At 34.4% G+C, this 23042-nt stretch overlaps 1 protein-coding gene across 32 annotated transcripts in view; it reads left to right on the forward strand.

Annotated features, from left to right (window-relative positions):
* PLEKHA5 (pleckstrin homology domain containing A5) overlaps positions 1 to 23042 on the forward strand; it is a 179151-nt gene that overhangs the window by 115299 nt on the left and 40810 nt on the right. For 8 of the 32 annotated variants that reach the window (XM_007503558.2, XM_007503566.3, XM_056799313.1 and 5 more), the window contains 5 exons: positions 6537 to 7002; positions 8772 to 8855; positions 12785 to 12904; positions 13738 to 13791; positions 19621 to 19701. In XM_007503558.2, the coding sequence (XP_007503620.2) occupies positions 6537 to 7002; positions 8772 to 8855; positions 12785 to 12904; positions 13738 to 13791; positions 19621 to 19701 (805 nt within the window). Of the gene's footprint in view, positions 1 to 6536; positions 7003 to 8771; positions 8856 to 12784; positions 12905 to 13737; positions 13792 to 19571; positions 19702 to 20079; positions 20237 to 20602; positions 20646 to 23042 lie in introns of all 32 variants that reach the window. The other 24 variants (XM_056799320.1, XM_056799328.1, XM_056799321.1 and 21 more) reach the window with 12 other exon arrangements.

The raw sequence follows: 23042 nt of genomic DNA on the forward strand, positions 1-23042 counted from the left end.
ACAGTAATCATTAGTTGGGGAGGCTGACTGATAAGTGAGTAGTATCAGGGAGGAGTCTAGATGGAATGGGTGGCAGGTGCTCTCCCTATCTCACCACACCAGGGCTGGGACAAGAGCATAATTCTCCAGAAAGATGAGGTCCTCATGAGTGGGCCAATGATGATAGCCTGAGGGAAGGCCTCCTCTATATATTGGTGTTAGAGATACCCCAGGTAGGTAAGCACAGATCCCCTGGAGGTACAAACCTCCCCTCTGTTCACCAACACAACAGGAGCCTGACCAGCACTGAGTATGGCTGATTAGCTGCCTCTAGATTCCCAGCTCCCTCTGTGTCCCTCTGAATAATGTCTTTCCAATATCTGACTGCAAGTTGAGATAAGGATTTAATGATACCAAGGTATTGGAAGGTGGGGGGTCTGGCAGAGGAGTGAGAGATGTCCCTAAATTCTTAACCCCAAGGTCCTTCTTTTTTTATTTATTTTTTAAACCTTACCTTCCGTCTTGGAATCAATACTGGGTATTGATTCTAAGGTAGAAGAGTGATAAGGACTAGGCAATGGGGGTTAAATGACTTGCCCAGGGTCACATAGTTAGGAAGTGTCTGAGGTCATATTTGAACCCAAGACCTCCCATCTCTGGGCCTGACTCTCAATCCACTGAGCCACCCAGTATACCCCCTCCCCCCCAGGTCCTTCTTCCTGGATAACCCCAAAAGGCCAAACCAGGAATTCTCCTTCCCTTTCCCAATAAGGTATAGCCGGGATTGGCTTGAGGCAGGAATGAGTGTGGGGCTGTGGGGATCAGCTCAGAGGCTGTCTGAGTCCTTGACCTCTCAAATCCAAAGAGATCAGAGTTTTCCCTCCTATAAGGTAGACAGTGACTGACAGGAAATATCAGGGCTCAAGCTGAAGTCTTCTAGAATAATCCTTTCAGGCTGGCTTTTGTCAGTACTAAGCAGTCCACAGAGAGAGTCCACCTCCCTCTTCCATTTCCCAACAAAAAACCCCTCTTGCTCCTGGGTTCTTTCCCAGGCTCCTTTGCTCCTGGTTCCAATGGTCCATGCCTGTCCATCAAATACACTCAACATTCTGAACCTCGTGCTCTTTCAGAGACCTTAATTTTTATTTGAGACTTGAAGCTTGTACTAAGTCCTTGATCAACTCTGAATGCTCATATTTTTGATGGAGTTCAGAGTTCTGAGTCTGTTGTGCCAGCCTATCCATGTTCCATAGTTCCTGCCCTGGTCACTTGCCTGTAGGCCAGATACATGATCTTGACCTAGACAGACTAGTTTTTACTTTGATTTCCCATCTAGTACTCTATCTAGCATTCTTCTTAAATAATTGTGAGGTGAATTAGGTTGTATTACGTTATCCCACTTCTCTATTTTGGCTGCTTGCCTTGACCTTAGTTTTAGGTAGTTATATACCTTACAAAGGAAAGTTCATTATTTTTATGTTTTCAAGTATTTTTACAAACTTGTGGCCCCCTTCCTCTCTTAATGTAGCCTAAGCTTGCATTAACTTTCTTCATTGCCAGTTTTACACTAGTGTTTCATTTGGGGCTTAATGAAGCCCATGAAAAGACCCTGATGTTTTAAAAGTCAACCAATTTTTTAAAGTGTTGTTTCCCCTTCATCTTATACCTTTGAAGATGATGTTTTTTAACCTGTATATGAATTTATATTTATCTCTATTAAGTTACATCTTATTTGATTTAGCCTAAATAATTTGCCCTGTCAGGCTTTTTGTGAATCAGAACTAGCATCCATTATGTTAGTTATTATTCCCTGCTTGGTGTCATCTAAATAAGCATTCCATCTGTGCCTTTATCTGAGTCATTGACAAAAATTCATAATTGGGCAATTCCAAGCACAGGCTCTCTCTGTGACACTCCACTAGAAACATCCTTACAAATTGACTGAGCCATTATTGAATCTACCCATTCAGACAATTCTTAATCTGCCTGATTGTTTCATCAGGTATCCTACATGTCCATCTTTGAAATAAGAAAAGCTTGGGATAGTTTTCAATGCCTTGTTAAAATATAGCTGACAAAATAACAGGAACATCGCTTTGATCTACCAAAAGATCCATGTCAGAAGAAAAATAAAGTTAGTAACTGCGACATGTGACATACTGTGCTAAGAGCATTGGTGATGAAAAGAAGCCGGAAGACTCAAGGAACTCACCTCTGATTGGGAGACAACATTCAGATGATTACGTTCAAACAAAATGAGTAGTCTCAGAAGGAAAGTAGTAACATTAAGTGAATTTGAGAAAGGCTTCTTGTAGAAGGTAAACTTTTGCCTGGGGCTATAAGAAAGCCAGGTGGCAGCGATGAGGTAGGAGAATTGCAGCCATAGGATACAACCAGGGAAAATGCCCAGAATGGTCATGGAGTAAATTGTAAAAGGAATAACAAAGAAATCAGTGTCACTGGAGTATGGAGTAAATTGTGTGAGTTTAGTATTAAAGAAAAACTTTAAAAATGATGCTACGAAAGACTCTGAAGCCAAACGAAGGTTTTCTATTTCATCCTGGAGGTGACAGAGGGCCACTGGAGTATTGAGTAGGAAAGCAATGTGATCAAACTTTGCACTTTGGAAATATCACTTTGTCAACTGAGTGGTTGGTTAGTGGAGGGTGGAAGTTTGAGGAAGAGTGAAAAGGCTGGGAAAGCCGCTTGGTGAGTGAACGAATAGGTCAATTAGGAAGATGTCTGAGGGTTCCTTTGCTACCGTGAGGTCCTCGTTGAGATTACATAACAAAATTGGTAGTCGCGCCACTTGGCTCTGTTTTCTGATTCTCTCCAGCTTCTTTCAACAGTATGTGAGTTGGCGTAAAAAATAAAGGTGCCGATGGTAGGAGTAATCAATAGCTAAAGCTCAGCAGGGAAACATTAGAGATAGGGTACCAGGAGCAAGAGACTCCAAAGAAAAGCATAGCTAGAACTGAACTAATTCACTGAGAGGGAAGGGAGGGTGCTAATGATGACGACACGTCCCAGGTGATGTCCTGGGAAAGGATTACAGGGTCACGATGATAACTAGGAACTGGGTTTGGGATTGCAAGACAGGGAAGGGTGGAGTGACCGTGGATTGTGGACAGACTGTGAAGGGGCAGCCTTGTGGAGGATGGCCAAAGCAGTGAGATGACAGCGCTGTGTGTCTGATGTGGGGTGGGGGGATGGGTCTTGGAAATGAGGAGTTTAAGGAACTGTGAGGTCAGAGGTGTTTGGGAATCAGTAAGTATGTAGGAATCCCCTACTATGAGGTCAGGAGCTGGGGAGGAAACTGCCAAACACGGAACTCATTTAGAACCGGCAAGTTTCCTGGAGGCCGGTAGACAGGAAGCAACGATCAGAATGCTGTTTGGATGTCAGATGTGTATGGAGTGAGTGAACCTCCAAGGAGAGACTACCAAGTGACAGTGGCAAGAAGCAGTGCAGCTCCCACCAGAGAGCCTGAGGGGAATGAGGGCTGGCCAGGGAGCCTGTGCCTTGGCTGAGAGCCAGAAGGTGACTGGGAAAGGAAAAGACTGAAGACAAAGCATGTTTGAGCAGTGACCAAGCAAGAAGTCTGCAGAAGGTTGGAGTGGAGTGGGAGGGGGGGGGATTTAAGTGTTATTGTGTAACCTGCTAATCATTCTTTTTTTTTTTTAACCCTTACCTTCCTTCTTGGAGTCAATACTGTGTATTGGTTCCAAGGCAGAAGAGTGGTAAGGGCTAGGCAATGGGGGTCAAGTGACTTGCCCAGGGTCACACAGCTGGGAAGTGTCTGAGGCCAGATTTGAACCTAGGACCTCATGTCTCTAGGCCTGACTCTCCATCCACTGAGCTACCCAGATTCCCTCCCCCCTCCCCCCCCCCAGTCATTCTTAAGGAATTCTGGTCCTTTGCAACCACTCAACTGTCGGACCTCTGGCCTTATGGGCCTTGACATCTCCACGGCTGCTGAACTCTTCTGTATGTCTTATGCCCTTAATCAGAGTGTGAGTTCTATATGAGTAGGGTCTGTCTCATCCTTTCTACTTGTATTCCCTCAGCATGTAGCACACTGGAAACTTTTAATAAATATTTTTTCATTCATCTGTAAGACAGAGCCATAAAGATTAAGATTCTCTGGGACATGTGATTCTTTTTGCTATCTCTGATTGTGTGTGTCTGTGTCTGTGTGTGTCTGTGTGTGTCTGTGTGTTCTTGCCTTGGAATTGCAAACTTTTTTTCCCTAAAGGTAACTCAAAGATCAATTTAAAGCAGCTATTAATCTTTTTTAAGGTTTGGGAAGGGGGGATTACTACATAAATGATAGACATCCTGTGGGGATCCATTGGAAACTGTATTCTATCATTTTATGCTCAATTGGATAAAATGATCTTTGATTATGATTTTTCTGGGTCTGATTTCTTTTAATACTACTTTGATGTTATACATATTTTGTCCTAGATCTGTCAGTTCACTTAGTCAGTAGTATTAACCAGCCTCAAGTTGAACAATCTGAGAAAGATATCTACCCAGAATTAAGCCATCTGGTTGAGAGCTGGCCCTTTTATATTTTCATAGAGATCTTAATACTTCTTTTACAATGCTAAATTTCCCTAGCCTGTTGTCACTATTATCCACAGATACATATCTAATTTGAATAGTCAGATAAAGTACCTCAGAACTTCTGTCCTTACTTCAGTGTAGTTTTCAACAGTACTTCAATAACAATAGCTAATATTTACATAATAGCTAACAAATATTATTAACAAAATTATAGCATTGACTATATGCCAGGCACCTGCTTAGTGCTTTGCAATTATTTCATTTGATCCTCACAATAATTCTGAGATGTAGGTCCTAATATTATCACTGTTTTACAGAGTAGGGAACCGAGGCAAAGGTACAGTGACTTTACTCAGGTCATATAGCTAGTACTTATAGACTAGACATCTTACTGCGATTATATAAGACTCTTAATTCTTCCTGAAATTTATATTTTTTTATCTCAGTTTCTTTCTTATTAGCAACTTTTATCCTTATGTACTAAAATACTTAGCTTCAGATATAAAACTAATTTAAAATTTTCTTCTTACCCTAATTAGTTATATACATTATATCTGTATAATTTGGTTTAATAGTACCTGTATTTGTTTATACTGAACCAGCACTCAAAGAGACTTGAGAAAGAACAACATGAACTAGGCATATATTTGTGATAATTTGTAAGCTTCCTCTGTGCTTTGGGGATCTCTTGTAATGAATTCTGTAGTTTCCACCCATCAGGGGTATATATTCAGTGAAGGACAATGTGATTATTTCTTTCCCTCTATCCACTGATAATACCCTTCTTCATATGGAGGACACAAAATGATCCTGTGCTATTCTCTCTTCTTGTTAGTTGAGGGCATAAGAAAAGCTATATACTTATCAGCTAAATTATGTGGAGGGGTGTTTTTTTCCCCCATTGGAAGCATATGAGATTCATTTGCTCAAAGGAATCTGTAAAATGTAGAGTCAAACTTGATTAGAACTGGAGTTTCTTGTTTTTAACATGATTCAAAAGTTACTGAAGCTTCTTCTTCCTTCAACTAAATTGTTAGAGTTGTGATGCAGTACTAGTGTAATTGATTTTTGAAAGATATGGAAAAATTTATTAATTGAGGCAGAGTAATCTAACCCAAAGAATAAGTTATGCTATAACTCAGTATTATAAAAATGAATTACTTTTATAAACTGAAAAATGAAATGAGAACCAGAACAACAGTTTATACAATAACACCAACACTGTAATAACAATGAACTTTGAAAGCCATGCAATGACAATTTATGATTCTACAACATCAAGGATGCTATCAGTTACAAAGAGGTGATGGATTTTAGGATGCAGAATGAGGGTGAAGAGTGGATGTATGTATACAGCCATTGAGAGGAAATGTTTTATTTGACTGTAAATTAGTTTTCTTTTTTCTAGGAATAGGAGGAGAGGAAATAGATATGATTATGTTTTTCAGGAGATGCAAGAGAGGGATGATACAGATGTGAAATGTATGCAAGAGATTTCTCATGAAGCAGAAGTATCCAGTTAATGTTTGTATAATTTTAAGAAAACACATCCCTAAGAATTTTTAAGTGTTGCTTGCAGGGGGGAGCTGGGGAGCTCCATGGATTGAGAGCCAGGCCTAGAGACAGAAGGTCTCAGACACTTCCCAGCTGTGTGACCCTGGACAAGTCACTTAACCCCCCCATTGCCTAGCCCTTACCACTCTTCTGGCTTGGAACCAACACACAATATTGATTCCAAGATAGAAGGTAAGGATTAAAAAAAAAAACAACTAATCTTATGCTAAAAGTGTTACTTGCAAATCATAAGTGAATTGAAATAAGATATAGGATAAAATTAATTTTTAATTGAAATGTAACATTTTTCTTTATGTAGTGTTTCAGTTTTATAGTCTTTTGTCTGGTATCAAAGTTGAAGTTACTCAGGAAGTATTAATGCATTCTACTTCATAGATTGGTTTTGTCATTCTTAAATTTATTTTTTTTTTCAGTGTGATATCTTACCAGACATTACCAAGAAATATGCCAAGCCACAGAACCCATGTTGTCCCTCGCTATCCTGAAGGCTACAGAACCCTCCCAAGAAATACCAAGACAAGACCAGAGAGCATATGTGGGATAACTCCATCAGCTCATGACAGGACCATGGGAGCACCAACAGAAGACAAACGGAGATCAATGAGAGATGACACAATGTGGCAACTCTATGAATGGCAGCAGCGGCAGTTCTATAGTAAGCAAAGTACTCTCCCTCGACATGGCACTTTAAGCAGCCCTAAAACTATGATTAATATTTCTGACCAAGCAATGCACTCTATTCCCACATCACCTTCACATGGTTCAATAGCCGCTTATCAGGGATATTCTCCTCAACGAACGTTTAGATCAGAAGTATCTTCACCCATACAGAGAGGAGACATAACAGTGGACCGCAGACACAGAACACATCATCCTAAGGTAAAACGTTCACTAAATATTAACCTAATTCACTAACTTTTATGCTGGGTTTTGTTTATGTGTACTCTTTGGCTTCTGTTAACCATCAGAAGTTAAAAGTTTAATGGGAAAGTTATTTTACTTTTTTCAAAGTTCCACAGTCAGTATCAAAACCCAGGGTAGAAATTTTCATCCCTTAGGATAACAAAGAAAGCTCTTAAGAATATTTTATGTTCTCTAAGTAATAATATGTCAGGCATTGACCTTGCAGAGAAACTCCGCAGACGTCTTGGAGAAAATCTTTGTCATCCATGAATGCAATTACAATTTTCCACAATTGCCTTCTCCAAGATAACCTACTTGCTCCTCTCTCACTGAATGTTTTCTTTGGCTAGTATGCCACCACAGTAAATAATAGGACACATATCTTGTGTCCTATGAGATCTGTATCATAAAGTAGTTCTGTTCCCTCTTCCAAATAACAGCCCTTAGGGTAGTTGAAAATAACTGTCATGTGCCCTCTAAGTCATCTTTTCTATAGGTTGAACAGCTCCACTTCAACTATTCCTCATAAGGCATCATTCTGGACATGGCTACATGGGCTTGCCCCAGCAGTAGATGTTATCTAAAACTCCTCTGGAGATGCCAGAAATACAAAGCTAAAAGTGAAAGTGGTCACTGTCCCCAACGAGTTTGTAGCAATTTATCTCCAATCATTTATCACACTGAACGTTGTTGAGATACACAGGTTTCATTACCTTATGTTAGCATACTTTTTTAAGTAAAGTTCAATATTTTTTTCTTTCAGGTAATCTTTAAGATGCAAGACCCATTACAGAACCCCACTGTACTAAAACTCATTCTTTTCTAAATGTGTACATACTCCAGGTCAGATTATATTCTACAAAGCAGTTTTTCTTTAATTCTAGTCATAGTCAGAATTTCACTACACTATTTAAAATATTTCATTCTCATTTTGACTTGGTCTTTCCAAAATCCAACATTAAATATTTTCTTGGTCATTTAAAAGTAAAAGCATAGGAGGCAGCTGGGTTGCTCAGTGCATTGAGAGCCAGGCCTAGAGATGGAGGTCCTGGGTTCAAATGTGGCCTCAGATACTTCCCAGCTGTGTGACCCTGGGCAAGTCAATTAACCCCCATTGCCTAGCTCTTACCACTCATTCTGCCTTGGAACCAATACACAGTGTTGACTCCAAAACAGATAGTAAAATAAAAGTAAAAGCATATTTATAAAATGATTTTTAAAAAATGACTCCCAGAAGATTTTGGAATATTTTCACAATTCATTCTTTTGTATTTTAATAATAAATCTTTCTTTGATAAAGTTGGTTAATTTTTTCTTCAGTTAAATCATGTTAAATATGGTTCATCTGCTTTATTAAGTTCATACTATCTTGAGAATCTCAGTGTTCTTTGTACTACTGAGCAGAATTTAGTATCTGATGTTTCAGTAGCCAGTATGAGATGAATTAGTGGTTTCTGTCCAGTTCCCAGCAGACTAAATGTCTACACCAAAAATCCCACCAAACCATAATCCTTTTACTAAATAAAAGTGGCAGAATTAGCCTGTATTGAGCGTTTTAAATGAGCAAAAATTGGCTTAGTATCTGGCTCCTTTCAATACTATGAGCAATTTAAAATGTTTTTACAGTGTAACTCTACTTAACCTTTTGAGTGACTGACCTTACCACCCCACCCAAATCCCACCCCTCCCCTCCTCCAAAATCCACAAATCAACACAGGGGTTATATTGTTCCTTTATTTCTCTAGCATGTTTTTGTACCTGACCGAAGGTCGATGCCGGCAGGCTTGACTTTACAGCCAGTTAATCCGCAAAGCCTCCAAGGCAAGACGGTGAGCTAAAATTTTTTGGCACATCATATTTTATCTAAGGATGATATGTAACCACAAAGGTGCAGATGGCATTAATTTTACCCCTTTTTTTGCAGTTTTTTTTTCATTTGTGCACTAGTGTTGCAACAAAAATAGTTATTTCTCTTAGGGTGGAATTGTGAATAATCTGTAATAATGACTTATATCATTCTTACATATTGGATAATAATTTAAGTCTGTTACTCAAGTACAAAACTGGGATTTGGGATACTTTATTTAATTATCTAAGTATGTAGGTCTTTGACAATCATTAACTTTATAAATTCATTTTAATTACTGTTGAACTAATTTTATTATTTTAAAACAAATTATGAAATGATTAAGTCAGAATCTGTAAGTCTCATAGAAATCAATATTGCTACTTTGTGGTAATATTTCATTATTTTTATTTTAAAAATTATGCTTTTATGTGCTGTATAGATTAAGTATATTAATGAATTGCAGAGGGTGGGGTTAATTTGAGGTTAGAAGCTCCAGAGAAACTTTTATTTTCATCATTATCACAAACTCCCAGTGAATTTGTATATCAATACTGCTCTCTAATTTGTAATTTGTAATTATAGAGCGAAAGTTGCCTAGGACACAGAGATGAAGTGACTTTCCCAGAGTCATGTACATATTACTTGTTAGAAGTGGAGTTTGAACCCAGATCTTACTGCCTCTGGAGCCTGCTCTCCACTACACGACAGTGCTTCTCACAGAAATGAAATGTTTCCTGTCTATAATAGATAAATGTGTTTTCTGTTTATATGGCAAGGGCAAAAATAAATATTCCATTTTGATAATTTCATTTGTATTATGCAAAAAAACTTAAATGCAATGCAATGTGTTATGCTTAGTTTCGGAATGGGGAATTTTTACAGATACATATAATTATTCCCATTATAAATAATGTATATTCTATATAAAGGAATTTTGGGATAGTAGAGAGGTGAGCCTCTCTTTGGGCTAGTAGAGGGGTTTTGGCCCTAGGTTAATGGAACACCTAAGTGTCTCATTCCATAGAATACCAGACCCAGTGTGAGGGAGACTTGACTTCAAATCTAGCTTCAAACACTTTCAAGCTGTGTGACTAACCTCAGTTTCATCATGTCTAAAATGGGGATAATAATAGCACCTTCCTGCCAGGATTATTTGTTGTGAGGATAAAATAATGTTCCTAAACATTATAAGCTCTGCAAACCATGAGCACTATATAAATGTTTAGCTGTTATTTATTATCGTTATTAAACTCAAATCCTATCTCTGACACTTAGTAAAAGTAAGTCTTCAAAGTAAAAAATATTAAAAATGTTGATCTCTAAAAATAGGTATTTGGGGGGCAACTAGGTGGCTCAGTGGATTGAGAACCAGACCTAGAGATGGGAAGTTCTGGGTTCAAATCTGGCCCCTGACACTTCCCAGCTGTGTGACCCTGGGCAAGTCACTTGACCCCCATTGCCTAGCCCTTACCACTCTAATGCCTTGGAGCCAATAAGGTAAGGGTTTAAAAAAAAAATAGGTATCTGCATATATTACATATTTATCTTCATATTACCCATGGTTTTCTCCATTTACAATTCAAAATTCATCAGTTAGCTAATTAGGAGACAAATAAATGACTTCATTTTAAAATTTGATTATTATGAAGGCTGCTTTGTTTTAGCACATTCAGCATACATAATGATTTCTTTTTGAAAGTTAAATTTTTGTTATCAGTGATAGCTTTGTTCAAACATGTTTTTTTGTTTTGTTTTGTTTTATTTGGATTCCATTTCTATTATCCTTCCTATCTCTAGCCTTTAATGATTTTCTCTAAGGACTAAATTTTGACTTTAATGTTTTATATGCTCAGATAAAAGCATTTTATGAGTCAAAACTAATAGAATCATACCTCTGTGGGTGGAGGTATGAATTTGGAAGAAACTTGAGATTATCTAGTTCAGCTTAATTTAAAGATAAGCAGCTGAGGCCTAGAAAGATGTCCTGACTTGCTGGAGATGGTTACATGTCTAGGTAGTGGTTAGAATCAGAATCTCTTGAGACCCAGTCTTGCTACCACACCACACTCACTGCCTTGATGAAAACCCCATTCAGTGTTTGGCCAAGCCAATATTACACAGCTCCCTCCTAAGCTAATACATCTTGGGTAAACAGCATATGTTTTCTTACTCCTCTCAAGTGGAAGATCACGTCTCTCACCCTTGAAGGAAAGTCCACAGTTTAAAAAAAAAAATCCTTGTTGGAAGATAATCGAGAGGCCCTTATACATGATTGATATTAAAAATAGCGTGTTTAAAACCCCTGCTTTATCTAAAGCTTCAGTGTTTCTCAAAGAGTTTTTTACTATTTGATTTGCCATCTTTCTTAACCACTCTAAATATTCTGTTAACAGACCTGTTCCTAATATTTACTGCCTGTGTGAACTTCATTCTGTGAGCCTCCTTCTCTTCCTACATTTCTCAATCCTGTGATGTTCAGGTCTTTTGACATTTGATTCCCTAGTATCCATTTGTTGAAGCTGATGTTCCTTGCTCCCTCTGGTGGGCATTTAAGATAAAGTGATTTCCCACAAGTTTTTTCTCTACTAAGAATTGCCTTTAACATTGACCTGGAGAGTTTTCATGAAATTATGGGGCTACATTTTTCATCCATGTATACATATATGTGTTCCATGTGTATATGTAAGGAACTTTTCCAATGTTAAAGAAACATTAGAAAAAACATCATGCTTTGACATCACAAATCAAAATAAAAGCTTATATTGAAAATTATGTGTTACTACTGAAAACATATATATTTTGCTAAGTTTTTCCAAGTTTGTTTCTACAAGATATAAAAGCAGTTTATGGTAAGAGAGAATATTCTCTGTCATCTTCCCCAGATTTTTAGTAAGCCAAAGTAAAGCTTCAGAATCACTAAGTGACTTTGATTAACCTACATACAATTGCCAAGTGTCATACCTTCTTGCATTTCTTTGAGAAAAAAACAATAAGAGAATGCTTCCTTGGGGGACTCCTGATAAAATGGTCCATCTTCATGTATATGAAGAGTACTCTCTTCTTTTACACAAAACCTGGAAGACCTTATGTTTTCTAAGTATGTTCATAGTATCATACATTGCATTGAATAGTTATGCCAGTGAAAGACAATATTTTCACTTTTAAAAGTACTAGAAAACTAATTTTGAAAAACATCTTTAGAGGATTAAGCAATAACATTAAAAATATAAGGAAATAATTAGTATACCTTGTTGATTTTAATCAAATTAAAATCTTTTACTCAAGTATTAAACTCAATTTTATCTTTTCATTTGCCTTCCACACTCTATACTAATTTTATTTATCACTCCAGAACTTTTCTACTGTCAGAAAAAAGTATGATATTAGAATCATTCATAAAATCACAGACCTCAAACTTAAAGGGACCTCTGAGTCAAATAGCCCAACTTCCATATTTGTATAAATAAACAAACTAGAAAGCCTTTGGCTTTTAAGTGACTGTCTTAAACTCACATAGGCAGAAAGTGTCAGAGACAAGATTTGAATGCAGGGCAAGTCTTTGTAATTTTCATTGCATGTCTGTATTTTCTCAGTGCCTATCAGGGTATATGTAATAGTCCAATATCTTCTCCAGTACATTGAGAAGAGAGCTTTTGAGGGGGAGGTTACTAGTATTGTTTTATTATGATATTTTTTATAACTTCAAAAATAATGGTGTTTCTATTATTTCTATAGATGTAAATGCATTTAAGTAAGACCTATCATCGTATCATCTAGGTGCTATGATTGATGTTTCAGCTTGTTGACCACCAAAGGAAACTTGCCAAGAAATCTTGGCATAAATAACTGTCATTTAAAACAATAATTAATGTTTTCCACTATTTGGATTCTTAAATTACACTCCTTCAGCCAGAGGAGCTCACACTGCTGCTAATAAAGCTGAGACGGCAGCAAGCTGAACTGAGTAGTATCCGGGAAAATACATTAGCACAACTCATGCAACTCAAACTTGAGGCCCACTGTCCAAAGGTCAGCTATGAAGTAATTAATACGTGTCACCTGTCATCATCACTAATTTCAAACCACTTATTAATCACAGTTTCTGCATTACCATTGTTTCCAAGTGTAATGCTATCATTTCGTTAAACATATCACATCCTGCTATTAACCTTTTGAGCTCTGAACCCAGTTGATTAATTAATGCTATACCAAAACAAAATACAAGTAGGATGTAAATCAGATTTTCTCAAATGACATTTAATAGCAGACTTTTTAGATATAACAATTACATTGTACCTATATCTAATAAGGAAAAAAAAACGAAAGAGGTACTAAAGTGACTAGGCAGGAAAGTATTAATTTAAAAAAATTATTCTATAATAGTACCTTTTCCTATTTCATCTCTCAACTTGAGGATGTAAATTATTTTTTATCGAAATGTAAATTATTATTTGACCAAATTCTCAAAGGGTTCATAGCTTTTTCTTTTGATTTGAGGAAAATCATGGACATTTTTCAATGTGCATATTTAAGAAGTTTATATATATATATATATATATATATGTATATATAAAAAGAATTTGCATTTCCAAAATTTGAAACTGATAGCTTATTGAACTCATTTAACATCTTTCTCATTCAATTTATGTTTAATAATTTTTACTTTAATAATTATTAAATTGCATGTTATATCTTACATAATATACATGAAATGTATATGAAAATGATGTGCTGTACTGAAGTTTTAATAATATTTTTAAAAAGTAAACTAGTCATTTTCCTATTTTCAAAATTGATCTTTTTATGGCTCCTGTCCTGACCTTCTGTCCCTGTCCTTTTTCTGCTTGACTGGCATCTACTAGAATGAGATTCTTTCACATCATCTTCAAAAGAACACCCTATACTTGGATCATCAGGTGGGATTTCTGGAATTTTCTTGTTTATTAGTGTTTAAAAGTACATTCTGAATGTAAGGAATATTTTAGGAAGTTTAGGATTTAAAATAGTTCTACTTAATACCATGAATTTCAACTTCTTTTTTCATTAAAATTATACAAGAGAACCTCAGCATTTAAGTTGCGTTTTAGTTTACCATGGTCTATTTCATTCATAGAATTTTAGAGTATTCTAAAAATAGATTATATAGTTGCCTCTAAATGGAACTTACTCAAAGGGACCTTTAGCAGAAGTAATATGAATATTTTTGAGAAGAGTACCTTCTGTTATTTTCTCAATCCCAAGTTTAGTCGATTTTGGGATGAGGTAGATAGAATAATCATTGTATAGACACCTAATAGCCTATCTCCCTTCTTCACCTTTGTAAGGGATTTTATATCAACACTTAATCAAAATAAAAGATAAAGCCAAAAATATGTATTATCACAAGAAGGGTATTTTACACAGTTTATTCAAATTCATTATTTAAATACTAAAGTTCTTAATTTAAAGTATTTGTAATGTTTTGATATATTTTTCAAGCACAGAATTTGTTTTAGCATAAATTTTCAGGGGATATGTTATTACAGGGTGACCTAAATGTTGCTCAGACCTTATTTTTATCATCTTAAATTTCAAGATGCTTTATCCAAAGCAACAAAAGATTTGGAGAAAATATTACTTAAAACAACCATGCATTTAATAATATCCTTTTAGGACAAAATAAGTTAACTTTCTTTGTAAAATATTCTGTACTACTAGAAACAGAATGAATGTTTTATACATAATAATTTTGTTAAGGGTGATTAAAACTGCTAAATGAATAGATTTTTACTATGGAATTTTGTTACAGTAAAAGCTGTTATTTACCAATCATAATGATCTAGAAAAAACATTTCTGGTATTTAATACTAAAAAGTCTTAGAGGGCTTGAAATTTAACTATAGTGTCATTATTCCTAAAAATATATTGGTAAAAGTGTTAGCTAAGGAAAATGATCTAAAGAGGAAATAATAATTTTATTTCATGTTCTGCACAAAGACTTGAAAGGTCCAGAATAAATTCTATTTTAAAATAATAATTAAACATGAAAAAGCTAGAGGCAGTTTTATAAATGATTGTAGTAATAGAAATATTTTATATATATGAGACCATTTGAGAGGTAAAATAAACTTAGAGCTTTCTCCTCATTCTGGATATTGTGCCTCCCTTACCACAGCCTATGATCACTTTAAAGTTTTTGAATGTCATATTAACTAATCCAATATGTAGACCATACCACAATACCAAGACATTCAGTTCTTCTTTGATATTAGTTGTTGTCTGGCCATGCTTATATCTCGCCAATAGTGTTGCCTCACTATCTTGTGCTTTTGAATTTGATGTGTTTATGACCATACTGTAGATTTTATAGTTATCTCTAAATTATATTTCATTGCAGTTCAGGCCATAGGCTGCCAAAATCATTTTAGATTCTTACTCTGTCACTGAAAATGTTAACTATGTCTCTCAGCTTTGCCTCCTAAAGATTTAATACACATAATAGGTATTTATGCATTCATCTAACTCCTTGATAGAAATGTCAAAAAAAAACTTGAAGAGAGCTACATAAGCACCTCAATAGAGATTTCCCTTCAAGTTGGTTTTAAATAATGTGTCTCTTCTTTGGCGTGGCTTTCCAGAATGGATTGATCTATTCATAGTTAATGTGCTTGCTTTCCCACAGATCTTCTAACATTTGTCATTTTCCTTTATTTTCTTCTTTGCTGATATGATAGGTTTTGAGTACAACATTTCATTTAATGCCCATTTCTTTAATTATTAGTTATTTGGACCATTTTCTTCATATGATTACTGCTCTAGTTTATTTCCCTTATTTTTTATTCTGGACTTCCATTTAAGGGAAGGTTTATTTATTTCTTGAAAAAATATTTTTCCAACCTTTGACAAGGTCTTTTCTATATGCCCCTTTCCTGGATTAACCTTCCTTTTCTCCCTCCTCTTCCCCTACCTTGGGAAAAAGAAAAAAAGACAAACAGAAGCCATGAAGCAAATATCATATAAGGTGGCAAAATAGGTTTATACTGTGCCCAGAAATGTGTCTCATCATATAGATTGAGTCTGTCATCTCTTTCTCATGAGTACTATTTATTGTCTTCTGAATTAATCACTGATAATTCTATTTATCAGAGTTCTCAACTCTTTCAGCATTTTTTGTTTTGTTGTTATAAATTGTTCCAACTTTACTCTAAAATTATTTCACAAATTTTCCCAGGTTCCTCTAATACTAACCCTTTCATCATTTTAAATGATACAAGAGTACTATAAAAATTGTTCTTTTATTAGTGGGTGTTTTTTCAAGTTTTCAGGTCTTTTCCCCTTATGAAAAGAGCCTCCATACATATTTTCATACTCATGGATCATTTTCTTCTTATTTTCATCTCTTAATGGTGCCTGAGAAATGCCCAGACCACTTCATAGCTTTTTGGATCATATCATATAGCTAAAAATACTGTCATTCTTTAGGCATATTTTGAATTTTTTTTTTTAGCTATATGATAGTTGTACATTGAATCTCATTTCACTTTTTTAGGCTCTCTCAACAGCTTTGGAAGATTTCCCTATCATTTATTCTCTTTAGCTTATCATTTTTCTGACCAAACAAGTTAACCCTAGCACTGATCTGTGGATACCGTTCTGTCTAATGGGGATTTCTTCTGCCCCTTAATATGTTCAAAATATAGTCATTGGATTCCCCTTGAAAATCAGTAGGTTATAAAAAGGAGGGAATTCTCTTCAAAGAAGTGCTTGGTTTTTGCCTCCTTTTTCCACATCAAAAAAAAAAGATCATTTCAAGGTTTAATTTCTCTTTCAGATTTCATGTGATAACCAAAATTTTTGAAAATAAAAAGTTCTCCTAGTTCATGTGTTGATCTATCTCTTCCCCAAAAGTCTAGTTATAAATTATTTCCCCATGCAAAGACTACATTGCCTCCATACTTCCAGCTTCCCAAATACAGAATGTTATTTGTACAGCAATTTTGCCTTTTATTTTAGACCACTGATAGAGGCCTATTCATGTTTGTCAGATATGCTAGTCTGGCCATTTGTAACAACAAATAATACATTTTAGCCAAGTATTTCACAGTTTTACCCCTTGAGTTTCTTTTAAATTGTCAGATCAGTAGCCTGGTTTCTTTTGCTGTCAGTTTGTCTTAACTAACATCATTAGTATCCTATTGTGAATATAATTTTCTAAGGAAATTATTTGGAAATTATTTTCTAAGAAAATTGGAAGAGTAGTGATATTAATTGCATTTGTCAATTAGACTTTTAAGTATTCATGGCATAAGAATCATCAATTTGATATGAAAATATCAAACTGGTATGAATATTTTTCAATATATTTTTATTAAATGTTTCCCAACTGTATACTTTTTAAAAATTTTGAGTTCCAAATTCTCTCCCTCCTGCCCCAACCCCCTCCTTGAAAAAACAAATAATTTGGTAATTTTAAAAATAAATAAATAAATAAATGAAATGTTTCCATATTAGCCATGTTAAAAGAAACAGCAACCCCACACCCCTCAAAAAAAAGAAATGAAAAATAAAGTTTTTTAAAACTATGCTTCAATCTACATTCAAAGTTCATCAGTTCTCTCTCTTTGGAGTTAGATAGCATTTTTCATCATTCTACCTTTAGAACTGTCTTGATCAGAGTAGCTAAGTCTTTCGCACTTGGTCATCCTTTTATTATATACAATGTTCTCCTGGTTCTGCACATTCCATTTTGCATCAGTTCATATAAATCTTCACAGATTTTTCTGAAATCATCCTGCCTGCTTTCTTCTGTAGCACAATAGTATTTCATCATAGTCATTTACCACAACTTGTTCATCCATCCCCCAATTGATGGACATCCTTTCAATTTCCCATTCTTTGCCACTACAAAAAGAGCTGCTATAAAAAGGTCCTTTTCCCTTTTCTTTGAGCTCTTTGTGATGCTGACCAAGTAGTGGTTTTTCTAGGTCAAAGCAGACTGATCATAATATTCAAGTTTGTTTGCTGTTGTTTTTTTTTTTTAAGATGGTTATAGGATCGTCACAACTGCTATAGAATTATTAGTGTTCCTTTATGCTCTGGAAAGACAGAAAAAGAAAACCTTAATTTTTATATATATCGAAATACCTTTGCACTTTAAGTCTTGCCAGAAATTTCTTAATCTGTTGCATCAAGAAACCATAATTTTATTGGTGTGGTTCCTCCTTCCAGCTGAATAAGTGGTCTCTGAGAGATCCTTTAAAAAAACTTTATTCCCCAGTAGAGTATCTATTTAAGCTTACCTCCTGTGATTCTCACAAACACCAGAAATAAGTGTCCAGCGTTCATTCCATGTTGGAACGCCCTTCTTCCCTGTAGAAGCTATTAGAACATGCACTCTGCTTACATGGCCTTGAAAAGTTTATACACTTGCACACCACATTCGGAGCATCCAGAGTAATTGCTTTTATGGCAAGTGCAGAGAGGAAGATAATGATAAAATCAAACACATACAACTACATAATTGTAACTTCAAATTATACTTAATTGTATTTTTTTTATTCAAAGATTTGATCTTCATCTTCCCATTAATACATCTTTACATTCTAGAAGCAGGCATACATATAAGATGTTTTACATATATATCTAAAAATTTGCTACTGCTCGTTAGTTCTTGGAGGAGGGGAAGAGAGGAGGGTAGGGAAAGAACATGAATCATGTAACAATGAGGAAAATATATTAATTAATGTTTCATACTCTGTTAAAAAAGATAAATTTTATTAATGTGAAACACTGGCAACTATGCTAAACATAAGGCTGATAATAAGACTTGTTCCTTAAAATTTAATGCACATATTAAAGAATTAAGCTAAATCAGCACATCTGATTTAACAACAACAAATATGTATATATGTATATATTTATATTATATGCCTTTATCCTTTTTAATTCAGAGACTAAAATATTATAAAAATTCTTTAAATCTAGCACAAAATGTATAGAATTAAAACTAGGATAACCGTTATACAAAAATGAGAAAATTTGTTAGGATTTTCCTTAGTGTTTCATAATTGTCTTATTAATTCTTTAAATATTTTAAACCACTAACTGAACATTTAGGGCTTCTTAAAATAATAATTTCTTTGGAGCCTATTGAACTGAAATATGAAACACTTAAATTCTACCTTTAAAAACCAAATTTTACTAAATGATTTATCTTTGAACTAAATGATGTTTTCTTTACAATATACAGATATTGTATACATGTGTTAATTCAAAATAGACCACGAAGGTTATTCTAGACAGTAAGGCATACTAAAGAACCTAAATATTTGTAGTAAATGAAAAATTGACTTTTTACTTTCTTCCATTCTAAATGTTTACGTTATTCTAATAGCATGATATTGAGCTCTTTAAATGATTTTTCCTTCGAGTTCTTTAAATGAGTTTTCCTTCTATGAGTTCCTAGGTGTGGTTTGATTTATGATATTTTATTATCAACTATACAATTTGTGAAAATAAATTAGTTATAAAATTTATATTAGGAAAATAATACAGTTCTTATAAAGGATTATATTTTTAGAAAATTTATGTCATTTGTTACTTAGTTAAAATGCTTTTTAGCCTTATTATCTTTTAACACTTGGGTGTGTGACTTACTACACTGTTAGGAAGACATTCAAGTAGAGGCTATATTTACAGTGTCGTCTTTCAAATCTAGCCATGCTGTAAACTGATGTTTGCTGTATGCTCCTCCTGATTTGAAATAGATGAAAGAGAATGAACCTTTAATCACCATGGTTCACACTATGATTGAGAACTCGGCGCTAAGACCCCAACTGTACCAGCAAGTAAGGTCTTGGATAGTGAATGATATTGCTTTATCATCTGCAAAACTCCCTCAGTGACAGTTTTGGTTGTTCCCCAGATTTACTCATAACATTAATGTTTTTTTCTTATTTCTTTATTTATTTTTGTTTGAGAAGCCACAAATCATCCATGCTTTATGAAATGCTGCAGGATTGTGAGCATGGCTTTGCTGAACGTTTTTGCTGTTGATTATGAAGTCTGTCCTTTTCCTAAAGTATTTTGTCTAACATATTTGACAAATTATGTGTATTATAGGTCTATAGTAAAATTGTAAATTTTCTAATGAACTTCCATTTGTCTCCAATGCAAAAACATTTCAGAAATAATTCTAAGAAGGGTTTTTCTCTCTTTCTTTACAGATAGTTGGTTTCTTAGTTTTAATCTATTCCTTAATCATGAGGGGAAAAAACCCACAACTTGTTGGGTTTTGTTTTATCTAGTTTTTAATCTGGGAGATGAAATCAAAGTATTTTTGAATATCAAGAAGAAAATATTATAATATGGTAAAATTTTAAGGTAATTATTTCTGGTGGGAAAAAATGTTTGGGTTACTTTTTCTCATGTTCCTGTCATTCTCAGGTAATTCTCCTGATAGTTCTTTCCATTTACCATATTTTTTGCACACATACGTGCGTGCGTGTGTGCATGTATGTGTATCTATGTTTGTATCTCTTGGGAGTAGAAGACTTAGCCTTAGGAGTTGGCTAATTACAGGTCTACAAAAGAAGTGTTCTAGAAGTCAACACCTAAATTTAATTGTATTTCATATGGTTTTTTAAGTAACCAGATTTTTTAAATCATAATAGAATATTTCTGCTTATAGTTCATCTAAAATGACCTATTAAAATACTAGTAATAATAATAACCTGTTAAAATCTTTAGAAACAGTATAGAAGAAAATATTGATCATCATGAAAAAATGAAGGTAATGTTTTTAAAACATGATTTCTATACTGAAATGCTAAATTTCAGATTTAGTGCAACATTATAGTATAATTCACAACAGAAATTAAAGAACTATATACTTAAACAAGTTTACTTTTTAAAACAAAGGAAATTGCTTTATTCCTAATCAAAAAGTTTCTAGTTTAAAAAAAAATTATCACCTTAAAAAACTAGCAACATAAAAACATTGGGTTTTTATATTTTAGTGTGTGTTTTAAATATAGAATTGGGTACTGTGGATATGTGGGTGGGAAGCATGTCAGGGGACTATATATATGTGGAGGGTTGTGAATGTGTATAAGAGTGTGTTTTATAGTCCAGATATAGATTTGATTAAGCAAAAATTATTTGTTGATTCCTCTCTAATCAAGTTATATTCTATAATATGATATGTAATCTAAGATAACAGTATCTAGTACTAAATCTTGAATTCAGAAAGCACTTTATTATAAAAATAATATATATTTATTTAATAAATAAAAGGCTATTTTTGTTGGGGAATGGAGGGTTATTAAACATATTTCTTCAGAGGAGAGATAAAAACTAGGTAATTAACATCAACAACCATACTCAATCTGGTATGCCAAGCAAGAAATCAACCTTAACAAATTTTAACTCACAGGCCAATAAGAACCTGATGTTATCACTGGGAAGTTTTAAAAAATAGAAATTTTATGTTAGGATATGTTTCTCAAATGGAGTAAATTTGGAGAGCTAAAGTTTAACTGTCCTCTTGAGCTCCAATTTTTTCCTCTTCCCCTCTCACCTGGAAATCTACATGAAACTTAAGTTTTAATTTTTACTTGCATTTCTGATACTGTCTTAAAACGTTATTCATAATAAACCCCCTGATATTTTTTGGTAGAGCCAGGCCTGATTTCTTTAGTTTTAGAGCTCGTTTGTTATAAAACTGCCTCCACCAGTGCAGATCTTACAAGGTGATCTGGATTCCTAAGAGATCAATTCACTCATCCTTCATCACACAGTGAATGTGTGAGAGAAAAGATTTGAGACCAAGTAACCTTGGATCCAAAGCCAACCCTCTAGACCCACCAAATATCAAGATTTTAGACTGAAGGGGGAGAGGGGTGCTTAGAACTACATTCTAGTTGAATGAAATGGCTCTATATTTAAATAGAAATATTTTGAAAAGTTCAGTTGAGACATTTCAGTAGGTTGGAAATCATATCCCCTAAGTTTTTCCAATAAATTAAAACTAAGATGATTTTTTAAGTCTGTCCATAATGTGTGAGCTTTATTTTAAAATAAAAATTATGCCTTGTTTAATATTCATATACCCACTTTTAAATTATCACATAATGTGTTTGCAGGTAAATCCTTAGAGGAATACCTTGAAATGAAACCCTTCAGTCTTAAAAGGTCTTTTTTTAAGTGTGATATGTTTAGAAAAATGTTCATATATATCTGCATATATGTAAACACACACATATATACATATATATGTTTAACTTTTCACTAGTCCTTGAATATCTAAAAGTAGTCTCATATTCAAAACAAATTATTAGGTAAAATGTAGATGTCAGCTAATATTTGTTATGGTGGGTGATATTATATATAACAAAATATTTTTTATTTCATTATCTCATTTGATCCTCACAATAACTTTGTGCAGTATTAGTACAAGTATTCCCCATTTTTCAAGTGTGGAAACATATAGTTAAGATGTGGTAGAGCTGGTCTTCTAATTCCAAGTGCTCTTTTCATTACATTACACTGTCTTTATACTATTAACATACACACATTGTTCTACATATGTGTGTGAAACTTACTATGTTACTTGTAGCAGAATTCAGTTGTAGCTCATAGTCGAAACAATTCCACTAAGATGGGTAATTCAAAAAGATAAATGAGATATTAAGACATATTTTCCTCATAAGCATCTGTTCTTTTGCAATCTTAAGATACAAATTGAAATCTTTTTTTAAAATTCCATTTGATTTTCTAAAAATCATTCTTTAAAAATTCCTAGTATATATAAGGGTTTGTTAGTGCATAAAAATTTGCAATGAGCCCCTTAAAAGGCAGCTCAGGAAAAAAAAAATCTGTATGTGCAATTCCTTAAAACTATGCACATACAGGGGCAGCTGGGTAACTCAGTGGATTGAGAGTCAGGCCTAGAGACCGGAAGTCCTAGCTTCAAATCTGGCCTCAGACACTTCCCAGCTGTGTGACCCTGGGCAAGTCACTTAACCCCCATTGCCTAGCCCTTACTGCTCTTCTGCCTTGGAGCCAATACACAGTATTGACTCCTAGACAGAAGGTAAGGGTTTAAAAAAACAACAATTATGCACATACAGCATTTGCGCTATAATACAAAAGATATAAGAAATTTTAGATTCTCTCCCTTCTGAATCTT

The sequence above is a fragment of the Monodelphis domestica genome, chromosome 5 (assembly GCF_027887165.1).
Source record: "Monodelphis domestica isolate mMonDom1 chromosome 5, mMonDom1.pri, whole genome shotgun sequence".
NCBI lineage: Eukaryota > Metazoa > Chordata > Mammalia > Didelphimorphia > Didelphidae > Monodelphis > Monodelphis domestica.